Source organism: Rhododendron vialii, chromosome 7a (genome assembly GCF_030253575.1).
Source record: "Rhododendron vialii isolate Sample 1 chromosome 7a, ASM3025357v1".
In the NCBI taxonomy this organism is placed as follows: domain Eukaryota; kingdom Viridiplantae; phylum Streptophyta; class Magnoliopsida; order Ericales; family Ericaceae; genus Rhododendron; species Rhododendron vialii.
In genome coordinates, this window is record NC_080563.1 from 11,446,939 (window position 1) to 11,469,080 (window position 22,142).

General features: G+C 39.7%; 2 protein-coding genes across 3 annotated transcripts; one reads left to right on the top strand and one right to left on the bottom strand.

Moving 5' to 3' along the window:
* Positions 1-1,961, bottom strand: LOC131331855 (transcription factor bHLH120-like). Its single transcript, XM_058365795.1, has 3 exons — positions 1,421-1,961; positions 585-926; positions 1-316 (listed from the first exon to the last, which is right to left on the bottom strand). The coding sequence occupies exons 1-3, from the start codon at positions 1,736-1,738 to the stop codon at positions 236-238; spliced, it is 741 nt and encodes a 246-aa protein (XP_058221778.1). The 5' UTR covers positions 1,739-1,961; the 3' UTR covers positions 1-235.
* Positions 1,962-9,032: 7,071 nt separating this feature from the next.
* LOC131331857 (uncharacterized) lies at positions 9,033-12,005 on the top strand. Of its 2 annotated transcripts, XM_058365798.1 has the most exons (4): positions 9,182-9,303; positions 10,178-10,296; positions 10,683-10,798; positions 11,103-12,005. In XM_058365798.1, exons 2-4 carry the CDS (start codon positions 10,294-10,296, stop codon positions 11,605-11,607), a joined length of 624 nt encoding a protein of 207 aa, XP_058221781.1. In that variant the 5' UTR covers positions 9,182-9,303; positions 10,178-10,293; the 3' UTR covers positions 11,608-12,005. The 2 variants fall into 2 exon arrangements, with proteins under 2 accessions (XP_058221780.1, XP_058221781.1); XM_058365797.1 differs by lacking the exon at positions 10,178-10,296 and having other exon boundaries at positions 9,033-9,303.
* Positions 12,006-22,142: the final 10,137 nt, after the last annotated feature.

The window sequence follows — 22,142 nt, forward strand, 5'->3', positions numbered from 1 at the left end:
TACTCAGAAGCCAACCCAGAATATCATTCAAACAAGTCTGTAGAGAGTTTAACATTATAAGTATACATCTGTGTTGTGCCCTTTATTGAAGATAAATTAATCAGAATACGGACAGATACAAAAGTGGCGAAAAGTGAACATGCATGTGATCCAAGGTCTGAGAACCCAAGAGGACACAAAATTCAAGCTTTATCACGAGGTTCGTTTTACTCGAAAACGAGGAAGAAGTAAAAGCTTACTCAAATATTGCACCATCAATTAGTTCTGTCAATTTCGTTCTGAGCTCAGATCGGTTGATGCTAGTCCCGTCGCCAACCTGTGTGTAAACCACAATGAGACGGAGTCATGGATTGTGCTATTAGCAAGTACATAATAAAACCAGAAAAATTCGCTCTTGAACCCAACAATCAAAGAAGCAAAACAATAGTCAAGCCGAATTTCAGCTTTCATTAAAGTGCCTGAGCTGTCATGCACTGATGGGTTAATGTTGTGGGGCTACTCATGCACGGACCAATCAGTGACAGCTCAGTTACTTTCAAGCCTTTATGTAGCACTGTTCTTCAATGAAATCTGACCACCCGTACCTCGGAGTCGATAACGTGATGTAATCTTTCTTCTACGTTAATGGAACTGCAGCTAACAACATGGAGCCCTTCTCGGAGGAGTACATCGAGCACTTTCGAAACAGAGAGCCCTCCACTCATGGCGGTGCTCATGGTAATCTGAAACCCTGCCCTAGAAGATTCAACTGTTACACTCTCCTTCAGACAACTTGGAAAGCATCGGGATTTGGCATTGATATCAATGCTTGGTTCGAATGAGCTTTTTAGCTCATCTCTCTTCCGTCCCTTCTCTTCAACCCTCTTCTGCAATTGCCTTATATAATCCACAGCCACAAGCACATGATCAGACATTGACCTCTTTCCCTGAAACCATCAACACTTTCAAGTCCTAGACACAACTGCAAATAAAGGACGGGATGGATCCAATATCGATCCCCAAGTAATCTTGTACGTAGCCTCTGTACCAATAAATTGGCATACGCACAAATATGTCTCGAGATTCACGTGTTCCAAGTGTGCACCTTGCCAATGTATTGGAACATAGAGACTTTAGTGTAGATATATAGTATATGTGTGGCTCATATTCACTTCTGTTGTGGTGTGTGTCACATCTAGAATGAATCTCGAACCACACACCTCACTTTAATTTGTTTGTCAAAATTTTCTGTGTTCTTTGCACTGCTGTAACAACTAACAAGTAATTCATGTCCATTGTGGTGTGTGCCACATCTAGGATGAATATGAACCACACACCTCACTTTATGTGCCAAAAATTTCCGTGTTCTTAGCACTCCTGTTGGAAGTAATACAAAAAGATGATTTCAAACAAGCGGGATAAAATTAAAGAGTTAATAAACCTTGATATATTCAACGGGCAGGAGTGACCGTAGAGACCTATAAAGGGCAGCGATTTCTTGCCGTCTTTGCCTCTCAGCTTCTCTATGTATGATCTTCTTCCTCTTGTAGTCCATAGGCTTACCATCACTTTCATCAAACACAACAGACGATTGTTGCCAAGGGTGATAATCAGGCTTTTCGGCAACATCATTGTTACACGAAGAAGACACGACCTGGAGTGGATCTTTCTGGATTCTGCGTTGTTGGCAGGGAATAGAAGAGAACTCGAGCAGCTCATCAATTGGGTCACACTGAAATGCTGAAGATACAAAATCCATACCAAAAAGCTCAGAAGTCACTCTTTTTGCTTCTCTCTCTTGTCTTATCTTCTCTCTCTAAAAGGAAGGGACAAACGTCTAGATATGTTTACTTAGAGATTTTAAATCTTTGAAGGGACTAGCGTCCCTAGTCCTCGGACATCTTTGGATTTTTCTACATAATTATAAAAGGAATGACAAGTTTCCTTTATTTAAGACCCTGTACATTTGGAGGGCTGCAATAACTAAAATGACATTCACATGCGAACAACTCTCATCTGTGTGTTGAGATGGACACATCTTACGATTCTGCCAGAAGGACGTTGAGAAAACATGAAAGAATTGACAGTAACAACAGGATCTTTGTAAGAAATAAAATAGTGGAGTGCTACTTTTCTAAGCCCCCCCACCTTCAAAATAGAAAAAGCCTAGTAGAATTTTTAATGTCATTTCTTGGCATATGGAGAAATGTGTGTACCTTTTTATTGTTTACTTACACTCATCATTATTGCAAGGGAGCAAGATTTAGGTGCGAGATTTTGATAATAAAAATATGGGCCCATGGTCTGATTTATTGAATTTCAAATTTAAGTCTGATAGCTCTTTATACATATATATAAAATATTCAAAGGTTAAGATTTCAATTATTTGGAGTATACTAGAAGACATCGGAATAGACGGACTAACACTCGTGGAGCACAGATATATTGCCAACTGTCTATATCAAAGACAACTATGTCTTCCTTCTACATGATTTGCTAAAAAATAACTACCACATACCATATAACAGGACACAGAGATAAGAAACAACCTAGGTCTATGATTGTAAGACCTCGATCTTGCTTTAATTGGGACTCCAGCAAATGGGCGGTGGGATTGATCCCTAAGGAAAAGTCGAGGTGCACGCAAGTTAGCCCGGATTGTAAGACAAGTGCTTTCGTGCTGATCTTTAACATGCATGCAGTACACTCAACAAAGTTCATGCATGCCTGGAACAAGTGAAGTGCCTCATGTGAGGTAGTTTGAGCTATGCTACACAAACATAGACTCCGTTTGAAAAAACACTTTCTATGATTTTGAACTGTAAAAATAAAGACTCACATTACTCAGGTGAGTCCATTCAAATATTTTTTCCCTTCATAGTGCGGGTTTTTTTATTGGCAAAGAAAATATATATTAAGGAAGAAAAAAGAAGATATATACAAGGAAGAGAAAAATAGAACCAAGGGAAAAGGCTGATAAATTATCAACCCACCCAACGAAATAAACATAATAGGCCCAAAACAGTCTGCCAAGAACAAGCCAAAACTATGAGAACCTGGCAACCAAATTATCAACAAAACAGCAGCAGAAATCAGCAGCAAAAATCAACAGACACTGCAGCTAAAAACAGCAGCAAAAACTCACATAAGATGCCATGATAGCAACCCCAAATAGCTGCAGATAACAGCAAACAACAACATCAGGAACAGCTACAAAAACAGCCGCAAAAACACCAAAGCAAACTGAACCTAAGCTCCCTTAAGAAGCATCTGCTGAAAGGACTGAGCTGAACCAATTCAAACTAGGCCAAGATCTGCACCCCCACAACAACTTGAATAATGACCAATAGAAGAGATCTGCAAACAAAAGAAAAACAGCAGCAGAACTTGCATCCCCAACTTCGACCGAGATAGATGCAGGGAGTTCCACACTTCATAGTGCGGATTTTCTGTGCCCAGTGCAGATTATGGCACAAATATAGCACTGCCACCTATATGCATCCTAGTCAAGGATCATGTTTCTTACAAGAAACTTTAAGGATCGAATTAATATGCTTCCTTCTTCTCCAACTCTGGCACTACGCATGTAATGTCGGGTGACATCATTGGAACGTCGGGTGGCCAAATTCCATGCAAAGCTTTCGAGTTGGCCACTAAGGCAGGCGGTATTGATACTGTTGATGCCTATATCGATACAAAGTGGTGCAAGAGTGATCCAGAAGCTGAACAGAGAGATGGGTATTGATACACCCATGGTCTGTATCGATACCGAGTGCCATAGCGGAGAAAATTTGTTCCGTCGTTTTTCTTTAATTCCGAATAATAGAATTTTAGTATAAATACCCCTTCGTACTTCGTTTTTAGGGTTCATATTTTATTGTAGCAGCTTTTAGATGTTCGTTTTTTTTTCTAGAGCTTTTCCTTTGAAGTTTTTAACATTTGTTCAAGTATTCAAGTATTCGGTAACTCGTTTCAATTTTTGTTCTTAATTAAAGTTATTTGTTTGTGTTTGCTTAGTTCAAATCTTTCATTTATTTTTCCATCTCAAGAAATAGAAGTATGATTCAAATTAGGGTTTCTTCTTTTTCATGCATAATAATTAGTGAGTAGTCGTATAGGTAGGGTTAGGGTCGCGGGGTGATTACCACGCCGTGACCAGTTCAGACACTGCTCCTACTTTCAAATAATAAAGAAAAAAAAAGCAATTTTAGGTTAATAAAGAACATTCGTTAGACGAACTCGAATATCGTCAGAGTCCATGCGAACGGGGGAATGGGGGTCCAAAATCCATTCTTCGCTGCACATGGGTGAACAACGACCATAAGGATTCGCATCTTTCGGGGTATCTTTTACTCACTAAAGTTGAACGTTTCAAGAACACTGAATGAAGCAGATTAATTTGGATTAGTTGCGAGTGCTATGAACCCTACGACTGTGCCTTCTTTTTAATTCTCGGAAAGAATTTGTTATTTCTTAGCTTAATTAAATCCCAATCAATCGACAAAGGGTGGCTACCTAAGAGCCTGTTAAATTCGTAGAATCCGGGTTTTTAGTCACCACACATTACTGTTTCTGTGAATTCGACTCTGAACTTGCCGAATATTGTGTTGCGTCGGTCTCTGCCCCACGCTTGGGACAACCTATTAATTTAGGATTAGGAAATCATTAAGCAGACGTCGGTAAAATATAATATTGAGAAGGAAGTTCTATACCTTAACCTTTCAGATTAAAAGAGATGCCCAGAAATAGTCGCGATGATTTAAAAAGGAAAATTTTCAAAATGACACATGAGCTTTGCACCAAATGTCTCAGAGACACCTAAACTTAAGTTTATTTCAATTAAACACTTGTACTAATAAAATTCCCAAATTTAGATAGCTGAGCTTAAGTTTATTTCAATTAAACACCTATACTAACAACATCCCTAAATTTAGACCCCCACTGTTATACTCCGTCTCAAAAATTGCACATGTTTTTTTTCTCAAACCCAATTCTTCTTTCTGCTCGGCATACCTCTAATGATGGGTTTCGTTTGGATGCATCGTCCCTTGTTGGAAACATGTGCAATGGGGCAACTTAAACGGATTGGAGATGTCATATCAGCAATTTTTGGGACGGAGTATAACGGCGGGGGTCTAAATTTGGGAATTTTGTTATTACATGTGTTTAATTGAAATAAATTTAAGTTCAGGTGTCTCTGTAACATTTGATACAAAGTTCAGGTGCCATTTCAAAATTTTTCCATTTAAAAACGAAAATCCTATTGGTACCGATGGTACCGTAGGGAAAATGCACCGACGCCCACCGGACGACCGTCTCCGGCCACCGGACGGCCGATCCGTGCCGTCCAAAAATTTTAAAAAATAAAACCAAGTGGGCTCAAGCGAAAATCAACGGCATCCGAGGTGTGTATGGTACTTAATCCGAGCACTCCTTTTTCGTTTATATATGTATATACGTGTATATACACGAAAAAGGGGTTCTCAGATCAAGTACCCTACACACCTCGGATACTATTGATTCCCGCGTAAGCCCACTCGGTTTTGTTTTTTAAAATTTTTGGACGGCTCGGATCGGCTGTCCGGTGGCCGGAGATGGCCATCCGGTGGCCGTCGGTTCATTTTCTCTATGGTACCATCAGTACCAATAGCAGTACTCATTTAAAAAATAGGTTTGAAGTGTGAACCGGACCAAAATATCATTTCAGTAGATCGTACGGATGATAATCATTGAAATCATTGGCTCCTAAAAAATTGAATAGCTGGCGAAGTTGAAATCTTTGTAAAATTACCAAGGAAACAAAATTAAAAGATAAATGCGATCTTTTAGCCAAGGTTGCATATTTATTCTTGATAGAGACATGGAAACTTATACGAGGTTGGTCTGTCGGGTAAGCGGGGTGGTAGCGAGTGGTAGTCACCATATACTCCTCATGCATTTGTCAGAAGTTCAAACCTCACTATTTACATGACTACAACTAACAAAGTAGACTTTCGTTGAGTGAAAAAAAGAGAGGAAGGTTGGTGTGTCCGTATGACGGCATAAGCAAGCTGATTAAATGAGACAAAGGTTAAACTGAAGAATTCATGTAGAAATTATTGACGTTGGTCCAATAAATTAGGCTTCTACTTTAGAATCTATGAAAACGTTCTTTTGGTAACCAAAAGTTGACAGAACTTTGATTGTGCAGTGAAGTCAATAAACAAGAAAATCTTGAACTCCAGCCAACTAAACAGTACAAATAAATGACTTATTAATGAACATTGTAATACTATCATGACTAAATCCTAGGGACTCTCCTACACTAAAGTTCCATCCCATAACCCATGAAGTCCAGTACTAAATTATTTCTATAAGCTCTCTCTCTCTCTCTCTCTCTCTCTCTCTCTCTCTCTCTCTCTCTCTCTCTCTCTCTCTCTCTATTTAGGCTTCTACTTTAGAAGCTATGAAAACGTGCTTTTGGTAACAAACAGTTGACAGAAAATTGATTGTGCAGTGAAGTCAATAAACAATAAATTTTACCAACTAAGGTACAAAAGAAATGAATTATCAATGAACATTGTAATATTATCTCATTATTAAATCTTAGGGACTCTAATAAACTGCAGTTCCCTACTATAATCCGCAAAGTTACAGAACTGAATTATTTATAGAAGCTTCCAAAGAATCCAAACTCTCTCTCTCTCTCGAATTATTTATAGAAGCTTCCAAAGAATCCAAACACTCTCTCTCTCTCTCTCTCTCTCTCCAATGCCCTCACTTAGAGATGTAGATACAAATATACTCCCCCGTCCCATATTGTTGGTCCTCTATTCTCTTTTTAGATGTCCCAAAATATTAGTTCTTTTGAGAAGTCAACCAAAAAAGTATATCTATTTACAAAATTTACCGTCTTAAATAATTACTTAATGGGATTTAAGGGGGAAATCAAAGGTCATTTTCAAGGAAGACTTGCATCCAATGCTTTCCCCTTAAAAAGTTAGAATCCCCACAAGGGACCAACATTGTGACTTGTGAGACGGAGGGAGTATGTGTTTCTAATTTCTATGTGCACGTACATGTACACACTATATATATATATATATATATATATATATATAGGGCCGGTTCCAGGGACCCTTAAAATATCCCCCTAAGTTTCCGATCGAATTTTAATGATCCGAGCCGCTCAATGTAATCAGAACGTGATTTTAAGGGTGTTCGCGAAAAATCAGCAAAAAAAATGACCAGGAAGGGCTTCATCAGAACAATTTTTTATTGAACTTTATTGAACGGGTTAATGAAAAACTGCTCAAATCAAGCCCTTCCCGGTTAGTTTTTTTGCCAGTTTCTCGCTAGCATCCTTAAAATCACGTTCTGAATACATTGAGCGGCTCGGATTATCAAAATTTGATCGGGAACTATGAGATTAAGATTTGGAGAATTTTTTTAAGGGTCTTCGGAACCGCCCTATATATATATATATATATATATATATATATATATATATATATATATATATATATATAAGAGGACATTTGCCTTCAAACAAGTATGAGCATAATTCAACTAGTGAAACACCTAAAGGGCAACTTAGTGCATGAGGAGGGCTCCTACCACTGCCAAGCCTGGACTGGCCGAGTCTGATCTGAGATGGGTCAGATGTATGCAACGACGCACTTTCAAGCACGAAGACAGATTCCATGTTCAAAACTAATGCAAAAGGATATTTTAAAAAGTATAATTTAATTCCGTGTTCTAAAATAAGGAATTAATTGCTGGCGGGGCCTATTCGATTAGGTCCGACTAACGATTAATTGCCGATTACTAATTAATATGCACCGATTAATCGCTCGAAGGTGGCCGACCGTCCGACTAGCGCCTAGCGACTTTTAGAATATCGATTTAAGTGTATGCAATAGTACTATATTTAGTTTTTCAATTTTAGAAATAAGTAGTTTAGAGTATTAAGTTTTCTAATGAACTGGAGTTACGGTTGTGTAAAATACAACACACAACCGATCTCTAGCCGTCCGTTGCTATAATAAATGGTCAGGATTCGCTCAAACTATTCCCCATAAAAGTTAAACTTTTCCTTGGAAGAGTTTTTTTAAAATCTAGACCGTCCAAATACATCTGGACGGTCAAAATTATGCACACAACCAACACAACGGTTGTGCAAGTAGCATTTTTATTTGTGTTTTGTGTTTGGTAGGTGAAACATTAGGCGGATTACTTAATCGGACTAATTGTATAAAGGAGAGGAGCCTCCTTCCCACCCACCGTACACTTGTTTACCCATTTGCCCTCTCCTGCCTAAAACAATTCAACTCCTCTAAACAAAACACATGAACAAAGCTAGCGGTGGTGGACGATCTGACAAAGTATATGGGAAAAGAAAGTTAGCACTCCAATATTATTTATCCTTCTTTAAACGGTTTTCCCCATCATTTCTCTTGTTTATTTTATTTAAGGAGAAAATTTAGTTTGGGCCTAAAACTATTTATCGAGGGCAAGTTAGTAAAACACCACTTTTGTCCATTATCCACTCATATAAACTACGAAACAAACCAAATATCTCTCTTTCTCTTTTATACGATATCAAAACAAATCATATATAACTAATTCCTCATATCTGTCATTGTATCATATCTGTCAATATATTTTTTTCTCTTAAAGTATAATCCATCAGCAAATGACCCATTAGACTATAGCCTCACATACACAAGGATGTAACCCACCCACCCTCACTTGTCACACAAGATTTCCTTGTTTTTGAGAGATAATTTGATTACCTTCCTAAAGAATAGATTACAAACCTACACCATCTTTATTCCTGAATCCGAACAGCACAACCAACCAACCCAAATCCCTCCGACGCTCCTTCTCTCTTTTCCATCAAAGCATTCATATGTGGTGCTTTGTTATGTTTTGGCCCTTTTGGGTGACAAATATTCAGAACACTATGATTAGTGGCTAAACAGACCAAATAAATACTCTTGGAGCAAAGTTAGAAATTCAAAAAACATTAGGGGACCAAAGTGAAGTTAACCCAAGTTTGAAGCGATGTATATGTTTCTCAGCTCGCTCCGTAGGGAGAGAGAGAGACTGAGTGAGACTCCGGACAGGGGAAAGAGAAGCGGCAGCAATCTCTGCACCCCCTCGATACATACACAACCTATTCGCTGATCTATACGTATGTCTTTCCAGTTCTAGGTCTTGACAATGGAAAACGGTCGTCGTGTTCGTCAGAAAATCAGCTCAGAAGATGTTATATCGAAGCTGAAGGACGATGGCGATTTCGATCGGCTCCGTCTCAAAATCATTCGCAAGATCAAGGATAACGTGAGTCTGTCCTATCTTATCTACTTTATTCAATTTCCATTGCTAGTTTTCTGCTTAGGGTTTCGTCATTACATTCTGAGATGCAATGGATAATGTTCTGTAACTCCGCCTGTTAGGAGTCTTTTATCTTTTGGTCCGGGTAAAGGAGGAGGGTTGTGTGTTAGTTAACACTCAAAAGTCAACACCTAAAAGCCCTATTAGATCTTTATGACATGAACCCTATTAGATCTTTATGACATGAATCCTAATATGAAAAATAGGATTCATGTAGCCGACCCGAATTGATTGAGACACAAGTCTCGGTTTGGTTTGGTAATGGACAATGTTCTGTTATTGAACATCATAGTTGGATCTTATTTAGTTCGAGGCCTTGAATATTTGGAATTAGTTGTTTTTTAGTAATTGTAATGCGAGCATAGCTTTCTGGATTAGTTTCTTTTAAATAAGAAGCATTTTGATTTGTCTGGGAAAAAAAAAGAATGGCTTTAGGGGGCTTAGTTTGAATTGGCTGTAGCAGAGTAATTGTGGCTTGTGAGCTTGTCCACTGGGTGTGAGCTTCTATGAGCTCTCCAAACGGATTCAAAGAAAAAGCAAAGGGGAATTCTCCTGATAAAGGGACTGAGAAGTAAAAAGTTAGCAGATTATAAGGGAAGGCAAGGTCCTATAATCATCTTATAGGACTTTTCCGAAGAGTATTCATCGCTTTGTATCATCAACTCACTGAAGATAATGGTTGGCAACTAGAAAAAGATACTCTCTTCTTGAAATAAATGTCATATATGATAATACCACAAAGTTTAAGAATCTAAAGCATACAGATTAATCCCTTTTGTACAACTCACGAAACCACCTTTTTTTTGTAACCTGATGTCAGGGCCATGGCCAGCTTGCGTGCACCTCGGATGTCAAAACCAAAGCCACCCTTAGACCGGAACATTGTCGAGAATCGACATATGCAGATTGCTATGTTATTAGCCTTATCAATGGACAATGGTAATCCATATATGTCAAGTTTCAGTTATTTTTTCTTTTTACTAACTGATTCCCCCAATAAAGTATATCAGTCTAAGGTTATTCGATTAGCGGAAATTTTCTAGTCCAATTTGTTTAGCTTGGAGGATGTCCCTTATAACTGATTTGCTCTGTGAACATCAAACTGACCAGTTTACTAGCATATATGTAGTTGTTTTCTACATTTTGTTGGTACTGGTTTGGAGGAATTGATATTGTAGCTTTGGCACAATATGTAGGTATAGGAGTTGTATTAGCTATTATTTGATGTACTCCGTAATTTTTGTTGCTGCTGTAGGCCATTGGTGAATATTTGTTTGCTTGCATTTACTTTTTACTCATTTAATTATTGTGACAATGTCTGGCAGGAGGAGCTGCGTATTGGCATTATCTCCACGGTGAAGCAATCAGCTGCCCTTAATCGTCCAGGAGCTGAGAATATGAAACTCCATCAACTTTCTGATGCCATACATCAAGAAGTTGGGTAAGTTATTTTTGTGTGCAGACCTATGTTTTTATAGTGGGGTTCTTTGTAGTCTTTTCTATGCAGTGGTGCTTTTTGTGTTCCAATCTTCCCCGAAATTAATATTTGTCAGTTATAGCAACCATTTTAAGTTAGGATACTAGGAGTAAGTGTGCTTTTTCTCAAACAGAAGAAATGTCAGGCTCCAACGTGACATCTTGTAATATTACTTGGCTTTCTTTAACAAACACTCACGACTAAGATAGATTACTGTCCTGTAATCTTAATTCTATTGTACTCTTTCTATTGTATTTTGTAAGTGTAGGGACAGAGCAATGAGCCAAATTTCTGACAGTTTGTGGGAAGTAATTAGATCCCATGATGGAATGAAAAGTGAAATTGCAGAAACGGTCCAGTCAGTTTACAATAGAATATTGAACCCTGGAGGGAATGACAAGGGAGGATCATCCTCAGTAAATAGTTTGGTGCCAGTTCAGAAACAAGCTGACAATACTACGTCTCAGACAGCTTCTCTGCGTGAAATGGAGGATATGTCTGAATGTGAGCCGAAAGAACCACCAGGTTTTTCTTTGTCCAATCATCAACATAACGATCATGCGGAACAACCAAAGGGGGAGCCACAGTTACCTATTCCTCATGATAAGAGAACCATTGAAAAGCAAAGCAAAGAGCCAGACCACCCAGAAGATGTTATCAAGCCGGACAATGACAATGGTGGCCCACCTGGCTTTTCAGCAGGCGAGGATTGTAGGCAATCTTGTGCTGGTAGTGATGATGATGATCTCGATGCGCCTCCAGGTTTTGGTTGATGCATAATCGTACAACTTGTTTTGTCACTGTTGTGGAAAACTGTCAGTTTTGGGAGCTATACGGTAAAGGGTCCACCCCAAGCTTGTGCAGGATCTTGGCAATGGGCTAGGAATTCAAATCTCTATGTTTACATTAGTTTGTGGTCTGAAGCTGTAAGTAGTGTTGGTAAGAATTATTTGGTAAGAGACTGAATATCTTGGAGCCTGTGTTTTCGACAATTGGCAGAGCTTTGGAGAATGAGATTCATATATTTTCTCTACAAAATTATCGTTATTTACTCAATGTGATAAGAAGTTGCTCAAGCAGTTGCATATGTGAAGACCCTATACTAATGTGACTCTCTATGAATTGCTTACTGAGAAAGAAATGACCTCTATTAAGGTGTTAGAAGTTTCCATTTTCTGGTTGCAGTTCATGTGCTGTGAATTGATTAATTGGAATTTTCTAATACACCTGTTCTATGTGAAGCTTTTTGAGCAACATGCATTACAAATGATTTGTTTCCTTTTTCTTTGTCTTCTTCGTCCAAACTATCCATTTTCATCCTATTTTGAAGGAACTCCTTTCTGCTCTATTTTTCATGTAAAAATGCTCTCTTTTTTTCTCTGGCTTTTCAGTAGGAGCTGTGGCCTTGGCATGGGTCAAAAGAAGAAAATTTAAAAGAAACGGTCAGCAGACTCAGCAGCCACAAAGTAACGGCCTGAGAAGTTATATCTTCCCAGAGTAACATTGTGTTATGTGAAAAGATCATTTTTCCTATGGTTGATTTGCTTTTATAGTCCCTCGTGATAAAGTGACTCTCGGTTCATTCTGCGTAAGAAGGCATAATGAGAGCTCTGCTCTTCTATAGTCTTTTGGTTCGTAGGGAGCATTATATTTTGTGATGACTGAACTTGGAAGAAAGAAGTACTAGGAGATTTCTGTTTCGTGGTTCACAAACTGGTAGAATCAATAAGGAACTTCTATAAAACATGAGGCAAAATTTCAATGATTAAAAGCTTGATCACACAAGGTCTCAAGCAGGTTCCACATTTGGCATGCTTACTGTAGTACAGTGCGCATCTTTGGCATAATATTATATGCATAGACAGTTGGTCACAGTCATTGCAAAGATTTCTGAATAACTACTATGATCCAAGTTACTCTTTCCCTTTCAGCTTTGATGTCTCATGCCTCTATTCCTCACTTGAACTTAACTGCAATTACACTCCTAACAAGGTGTCTAGCCGATGCCACTCAAAATACCTTAGGGGGAATTCACTGGATTTGACACTCTTATGGGTGAATGTCACTGAATATGTTAGCTTCTGTTTCACTTTTGTGAAAATTCTCAGGCTTGACGCTGACATCAACTCCTTGTAGTGCTAGAACTCTGACAAAATAAGATGCCCTTGCCACACCAACTTTTGTCACAGTCCTGTTGAATGTCTGAGGTGGTCCCAGTGGTACTGAAAACGAAGGCTCATTAAGCTCTACATCGGAGGGGTGCCTGCCTAAGGTCTACCCAAAGTATGCTTTATTCTTCTGAGCACTTAATATCTCTATGTGGACTGATCCTTCCCTTTTGTTATATCCCAAACCGCACTGCGGTTTGGGATACAGCGAAAAGGAAGGATCAGTCCACATTGACCCTGGATTGTTTGCCTTCAATGGGTTCACATGTCCTGCGTCACCTGTGATTGTGAAGACATTTGCTGCACTAAATCTAGAAAAGGCTTGCAGTGGACATTTAACAGATCAGCTGAAGTCATTGCAGCCGTATTAATGGCAGCTGGTGACTAGCTAGGTTGGGAGCTTTTGAGCAAAGCTGCAATGCCACTGAGTTGAGGACACGACATGATGTATCATTAAGGAAGTTGGATATTGGTTAGGTTTGCTTTTGTATTGTTGTTTTAAGACAACGGCCATGCAATTAGAAATGCTCACTCCTGGTTCGACAATATTTGGTTCCAGTATCCCTTGGCTTACCGAGTTGGGGCCTCTAGAGGAAAAGGAAGCAACAACTGAAGTGGTAGGTCTCCAATTGTAGTTCCTTTGACCATACTTGTTGCCAAAGGTTCTCGTTGAATTCATATAGGCCACGATTCTCAGTAAGAACATGATCGCCCACCACAATACTGAAGGTATTTGTTTCTGCATTCACTAGAATCATTGCCGCCACAATACTGAAGGAATCGGTACTTCTGGGTTCGTTAGAATCATTGCCGCACCGCCGGCGTTTTGACTTCCTGGCCTTCGAAAATTTTCGGTATTGCCTGCCTCGATCCCACAACACCATCTTTCCCCTTCACCAGACATTGCAGAGTTTGGTTTACTGATGGAGCCCCATAAATGAGAGACAGAATTTTCGGTGGGAAGACATATGGGCTGGAACAAGGATTCCCCATCTGAATTCTTCCGCATTTCCCAGCTTGGCATTGTCTCCTACACTTCTGTCAATGTTGCTTGCTCTGACGGTTAGAATCGGAGCCCCATAAATGAGAGACAGAATTTTCGGTGGGAAGACATATGGGCTGGAACAAGGATTCCCCATCTGAATTCTTCCGCATTTCCCAGCTTGGCATTGTCTCCTACACTTCTGTCAATGTTGCTTGCTCTGACGGTTAGAATCCATGGGGTCTTTTTAAACATGGTGCTTTTTTTGAAGGCCCAGAGTTTCCTTCTGAACAGTTTATGAATATCCCTCTTTGAATCGCTGCGAAGAGCCTACAGCAATGGTGTCATGAGATTGAGCTCACATCAACACTGTTATCATATCAGCATCAAATCCGGCTAACATTTCAGTATCCAGACAATCTAGTCCTAAGCACATTTTGTAAATCGCTTAGTGAGCTCCGGGCACCATACCAACCACCGTGCCCTTGACATTTTCAAGTGTGGTGACATTCTTCACAGGCAGCCGTGCTTGCTGCGTGGGTCCCATGGCATAGGTCCTTGATTGGTGGCGCAGTTTCTACTCCCTTGGCCTCGGCTATAAGATTAAATTTCTGTGCACTGTTATTTTGCTGTTCCAAGTTGCACATTGAATTCACACTTCCCCTTCCATTTAGCAGGTGGTGGCGGCATTCCTCCTTCGCTGAATGAAGGATGGCCGGGGAATACTCTGGTCTCCATGACTCGGATAATTATGCCTTTCCTGAAATTTTATTTTTTCCAAAACCCCGGTTCCTGGTGCAACCTAAGGAAGTTTGGGCTGTGAGTTGTTTGGAATTGCAACATCCTTTTTGGATCTGCCGACAGACACCATCTTTCAGTTTCATGGGTTCAACCTCCTACTTTGTCCATCTTGCTGTGAAACCACTGCCACATGGTTGTAGGAATAAATCAAGCATTGCTTATTGTCTACAGTTCCAGCAAGCGGAAATGACTGGTGATAACTCTTTAGATCCTCTGATTGGGTTGAATCTTTTTCCTCAAACTTCCATAAACTTGCGTGTGTAAGTTGCTCTCTTCACTTCACTTGGCAAGGTCAGAGGAGACACTTAACAAGAACATAGTGAGTGCCATGGAGAAAATCATCTTTGGTGGTAGAAGAGATGAATGTTTGAGTTCTCTGTGTTTCTTTTGAGTGGTTTTTGCACCCTGACATGTTAAAGGGAATTGGGCAAAGATGGCCGGTGGCTTCATACCAGTTTTTGCAAGTGGTTTAGCACCCGTGGTGCTAAAAGAGTTTATTTTCAAGGCCACTTGGGATCTGTTTGAACTGATGCCGTATTCTCTTATAACAGCAATGGAGACATGCTAATGGATTGTTTGGAGGATAATGTGATGTCCGTTGTCTTGCTAAGCTGGTCAAGTTTACTGGAGGAGCCCTTTACTGTTCGATTTCTGTGATCTTCAGAAACTTAAATATAACAGGTGAGCTCTTGTTCGATATTTAATTTGTATTATAGCATTGTCCTGTATTCCTCATTTAATATTGAGACATGCACTCCTTGTTGGGTGATCTTGGACCCTCAAAATCCTTATAAGCTATTTTATTGTGCCGGTTGAAGTCCAGACTTGGTCTTGCTCTGCGGGGAACTATTTTGACCGGATAGGAGAGCTTGAAATTTGATAGTACTATAATATTGGGAAAAATCCTTGGGCTTCTGCCACTCGCCTCTCTGACTTCTGAATACGTTGAGCTCCCCTCATTTAGTTTTAGACGGATTTTGGAGCTGCTATTTAAACACACTTTCCGAGGTCAAGTTATGAATTTCTATAAAGGTCGAGCTCTGAGTCTCAGTACAATTGCCACCGGTCTCTGCCAGCATGAGCCCCCTCTGCCATCGCCAGCCCTTCCGCACTATCCAACTGAAAAAACGAAGTCCACCAAAGGATCCCTTCCTAAAGAGCACGACCCAGTTCCATGCCGCACAAATAGGTTTCATTTTTCATGATTTTCTGTGCTAACGTGGAACTTATGAGTCATGGTAGAGAGGGAATGGGTATTGACTCAGGCTGCCCACTTTTTGGGGCTGGGTGAAGAAGAGGTTTGGTCTAATGTTTTTAAAAACCGAACCGGTGAGCGAACCAGAAAAGGGACCGATTGGATGGGTCACCGGTTCTACCGCCGTCGAACCAGAATGTCATAATTATGTGAAAAATATATTGAAAGTGTAAAACTAATTAACAATTAGAATATAAAAACACACTTGTAAAAAAAAGGTTTTGAATGTGAATGTATCTCTCATTTTTTTGAAGTGAAAAAGAAGGAAATAGGCTAATCTTGAAGAGTGATGTAGTGTGTTTTTCGTATGAATCCCACGTTTGAAAAACAATTGGGAGCCCCACTTGAGCCTATAAAACCATCACAAGGCAGATGGATGGAAAGGGGACGATATGTTGCTCGGACTCTGGTACGGGTGCGGGTGTGGATCTAGGTGTCGGACACATAAGTTGAAAAATCAGGTGCGGGTGTGAATCTAGGTGTGAATCTAGGTGTTAGACACATAAGTTGAAAAATTAGGTGCGGGTGTGAATCTAGGTGTTGGACACATAAGTTGAAAAATACAGGATACGAGGATATGGATTCAGATTTGGACACGGTACAGGGATATGTTGTCTATAAAAATATGTGTTATTTGTAGCAATATACATAATTATTTGTCAATATATCACCACTTATATAAATTTTATTTATTTCAAGCACAAATATTAAAAGTAGTACTAAATAGTAGAGGATAAAAGGTACGCACGTCTTTGTAGCCCATTACCATTTGGTTATGGCAACCCTTAAACAATTTTGGATTCATTGATTATACTACCATATATGCCACAATAATTTGGGAAAATGACGGTCAATGACGTGTTTTGATATTTAATACCCACTAAGGACATTTTCAGTATTAACAAATGTTCTTAGCTTGTCCTTTACCAAACCAAACCAAACCAAACCAAATCAAACCGAGCCTTACGTCCCAATCACTTGGGGTTGGCTACATGAATTCGTTTCCTCCGTTGAGCTCTGGTAAGGGTCACTTGTTCACACAGACCCATTATACTCATATCTTTGCGCACTACAATATCTAATGTCAATTTAGGTCTACCCCTCCCCGTAACATTACTACCTAGAGCTATTCTATCCGCTCTCTTAACTACTGCATCTTCTGGTCTACGGTAGATATGTCCAAACCACCTTAACCTACTTTCTCTCAACTTCTCCTCTATAGGTGCTACACCTACCATCTTACGAACTGTTTCATTTCTAATATTGTCTCGTCTAGTCTTACCATACATCCACCTCAACATTCTCATTTTTGCTACACTCATTTTGCTCACATGTTGTTTCTTAATAGGCCAACATTCTGTCCCATAAAGCATCGCTGGTCTTATGACAGTTCCATAGAATTTTCCCTTCAATTTTGTGAGTACCCTCTTGTCACATAGTACATCAGTAGCGCTTTTCCACTTGAGCCACCCCACTTGGATTCTATGGGTCATATTATCAGCAATCTCTTCATCTCTACTAATAATTGAGCCTAAATACCTAAAATGATCACTCTTTGGTATTTCCTGGTCTTGGATCATCACTCTTTCTTCATGCGCACTACTGGTACCACTAAACTTGCACAACATATACTCAGTTTTACTCCTACTTATCCGAAAACCCTTTGACTCTAATGCTTCTCTCCAAATTACTAGTTTCGTATTAACACTTCTAGCGGTTTCATCTACGAGGACAATGTCATCTGCAAACATCATACACCATGGAATATCCTTTTGAAATTGTCTAGTCAATTCATCCATAATTAAGGCAAAGAGGTATGGGCTCAGGGCTGACCCTTGATGCAATCCTACGGTGATAGAAAATTCACTATTTTCCCCTACTGGTGATCTAATGGTAGTGACGACACCTTCATACATGTCTCTAATCCAGTGTTCTAAAAGAAGGATTTAATCGCCGATTAATCGCCGATTAATCGGAAATTTGGCCTAACCGATTAGATTAATGCCTAGAAGGTTGAATTAGTAGGTCAAGAGGTTAATCGGAGTTAGTCGGCGATTAACCGGCGATTAGTCAGTCGCCGTCTAGCGGCGATAAGTCGATTAATCGGTTAATGGACGATTAGTCGGCTATCGCCGATTAATAGGGGTAAAATCTATAATTTTGGAAAATCAAGGGGTGTAACTGTTATATACTCATACTAGTTTAAGGGCTTTGAATCACAGTTTTTAGGGCTTGTTCAACACCCAGTCATCGATTGATCGATCTCGGAGTCACCTGTCATATCTCTGTGTAAAACACGAGATCTCCGAGCCGCCTATCGCCTCTCTCTCTCTCTCAAATTCGAGATCTCCTCTCACTCCACGTCTTCACCGACCTCGAACATTAGTGTTTTTTTTTTAAAAGCCCATACCCATATTGACACGTTAGTGATTCTGGAAACAAAGTGTAGTAATATTTTTTATTAAATCTTAACACGAAGTGTATTATTGTTTGGTGCATATAAATAAAGTTATTATAATTAGTAAGTGACTAATAAATGAACGACCCATACCCAGTACCAGCTGGTGTTATAATCATGTTAACAGTTTTCTGTAAATGAGAGATTTCTATGTCATATTTGAAAAACAATTGATGTTGTTGGATTGATAGATGAATGTTCAATTTTTTATGAGAGTTGTCGTTGGGGAGTATTTATATATAAATAAATAAAAACCCGACTAATTGCTACAAGCCGATTAATCGGCGATTAATAGGTCTCGAAGCTCGAAGGTGATCGACCGAGCGACGAACGCCAAGCGACTTTTAGAACATTGCTCTAATCACCTCGATATACCCTTTGGTCACTCTTTTTCTCTCCAGAACCCACCATATGATATCCCTAGGCACCCTATCATAAGCCTTTTCTAAGTCTATGAAAACCATATGGAGATCCTTCTTTTTTGCTCTGTATTTTTCTACCAATCTCCTTAATAGGTAGATAGATTTCATGGTTGATCTTCCTGGCATGAACCCAAACTGTTTCTCTGACACCGTAGTCACCATCCTCAAGCGATGCTCAATAACTCTTTCCCACAACTTCATTGTATGACTCATCAATTTAATACCTCTATGGTTGTTGCAGCTTTGAATATCCCCTTTATTTTTATAGATATGTACTAAGGTGCTCCTTCTCCATTCGTCGGGCATCTTCTTAGTCATAATAATCTTGTTGAACAATTTCGTCAACCAAGTCACCCCCAAGTCACCTAGACTTTTCCACCCTTCAATAGAGATACCATCTGGTCCTAGGGCCTTACCCGGTTTCATCCTTTTCAAAGCTTTAACCACTTCGAACTCTAGCTTTTCTTTCTCGTAGCTTAGCAAGTTTATAAATAATCTTTTCTCTATCTTTACTATCGAGTCTAGCGTAGAAATTCTCATAGGCTTTCAACTTAGCATCCCTAACGGTTTTCTTAACTTCCTTGTTAGCTTGCTTATAGCCCTGAAAATTTTTCACATTCCGGTCCTTTTGCCATTTTTTAAAGCACTCCTTTGTTTTTACCATGGTTTGAACCTCGTCATTCCACCACCATGTCTCCTTAGAAATTGGACATTTTTCCTTCAACTTGCCAAGAACTTCTTTTGATATTCTTCTAATACCATCAGTTATCGTATTCCACATATTGTCACTATCGCCTTCAACTCCTCACCGTACTTTTTGAGACATTCTTTCCTTGAATACCTCTAGTTTCTCCCCTCTGAGCCCCCACCATTTAGTCCATGGGCATCTAGTTTCCTTTCTCCTTCTATTATTCTCCGTGAGACAAATATCTAACACCAAAAGTCTATGTTGTGCTACTAGACACTCTTCGGGAATAATCTTACAATCCTTACATGTCAAGCGGTCTGCACCTCAAGCAAGAAAATAGTTGATTTAGCTTCTATTGGCTCCACTCTTAAAGGTAATTAAATGCTCCTCTCGCTTCCTATAGAGAGTATTCCCAACTATAAGGTCAAAAGCTACCGCGAAATCTAAAATCCTCCTACCACATTCATTAAGGTCACCAAATCCAAAGCCACCATGTACCTTCTCATACCCTTACTTATGCACTCCCACATGACCATTGAAATCGCCTCCTATAAATAGCTTCTCCCAAAAGGTATCTCTTGAACCACGTCATCCATTTGCTCCCAGAATTGCTCTTTAATAAGATCATCCAAGCCTACTTGAGGTGTGTAAGCACTAATAATATTAACTATATTCTCTTCGATCACAAGCTTAACTAAAATAATCCGATCTCCTTTTTTGTTACCGTAACTACCGAATCTTTCAGGTGTTTATCTACTACGATACCTACCATATTTTTATGTCTATCCTTACCTGTATAGTAAAGCTTATAACCTGTGTCCTCTATCTCTCTAGCTTTCTCCCCTACCCATTTAGTCTCCTGAAGGCAAGCTATACTAATCCTCCTCCTAAGCATGGTGTCAACTAGCTCCCTAGTCTTACCTGTTAATGTCCCTATATTCCAAGTTGCTAAACGAATCCTATAGTCTTGGGCTAGCTTCTTTACCCGCGCTCGTCTACACGCGTGAGAACCCTTGCTCACTTATCACCACACCCGGGCACCGGTGTGGCGCCCCTTGCTCATTTTTCGAAGCATCCGAAGGCAGGCACAACGCGTCGCTTAAAGGGAATGCCCTAGCATGTCTCGTAATCATATTTGGATTCATGACATAAAGATTTGACAAGTTTTTTATGTACTGGCTGTCAGCTACCTAACGCACAACCCTCCTCCTTTATCCGGGCTTGGGGCCGGCTGGGAAATAAAGATAAGACTCTAAGCATGAACCAGGCGGAGTTCTTAGTTTGTCCTTTGCGAGTATTAATTATTAAAACACGTCCTAGGCCGTTATTTTCCCCAATAATTTTTGGCCCACAAAGGCCCAACCACTATGTTTCAGCCCAAAAGAGTCATTTAAGTGCACCTTCAGAACATCAGAGGAGTTGATGTACAGGATAAAAATCTTTTATCAATGTCAGCGAAAGAATAGAAACCCTAACCGGTCGGTTTTGTCTTCTTCGCGAATGCGCACCGGGTCTCTCACTTCGACGATTTGCGAAATCAGAAGTATCCGGATGTACACAGGAGTATGAGTATCAAACACGTATCATGCATACCCGTTTCCGTGTTGTGTTGTGTCGGACACGGGTACTCCACCTGAAGTGGGAAATGCGCGTAGCATAGGGGGAGGGGGTTAAGTGCTTGTTCTTCCCGAGCAAAGTACAGCCAGCCCCACAACTGCCAATTTAATATAAGTGGCAGCTGTAAGGTTATTTGATTAACCGAGGAGTTCAAATTTTGAATGTTCTGGCTCGATCAACCCCATGACCAGGTTGACGGTACTTTGGCCGGTTTTCGGTAAGGAAGCAGTTTATGAAAAATAACGGTTCTTCACTTTGTCCGGACCGGACCATAACCTGGTTTCAACCAGTTGAACCGGCCGGGCCGGTCCGGTCCGGTTTTGTTTTTAAACCATTGCGTTAAAAAGGGAAGGTCATGCTGCTTCCTCTTCTTTTCTTTTTTTAGCTTTTCAAAATATAGAATATGAAGATGTACTGAAATTTTTACTACCTTTTTTCAATTCAAAGTTGAATTTGACTAGGATGTCATTACCATTCTCAACTTAGGCTACAAAAGCTAACAATTTGTACAGGATTCGTAATGTAACTACCAAACCACGTCGAGATGAATTGTGAAACTTTGGGATGACAAGGAGGCGAGAGAGTGCTCAAAACCCAAATCACAGCGGTAAAGAGGATTTTCCCATATAGTGGTCCTCAGTTTGATTGGTCATCTGTCCCTTGTCCTTTTTTCTTAGCTGAAGAGTTATTTTTCCTATTACCTTGTTAACCTGTTGAAATACAGCTGCTGAACCATACGACCTCATGGTATCAGTGAAATGTGCTTCCAGTTTCTTACCATATCTACTGTTTATTTTCTTGTGTTTGCTCTATTACTCCAAGTATTTTCCCTTGAGATTTTATGTTATATTTTCTCATATAGACAATTGGAAAAGATGTAGAAAACAGAAGCTTAAAACTGGCGTGCGTAGCGTATT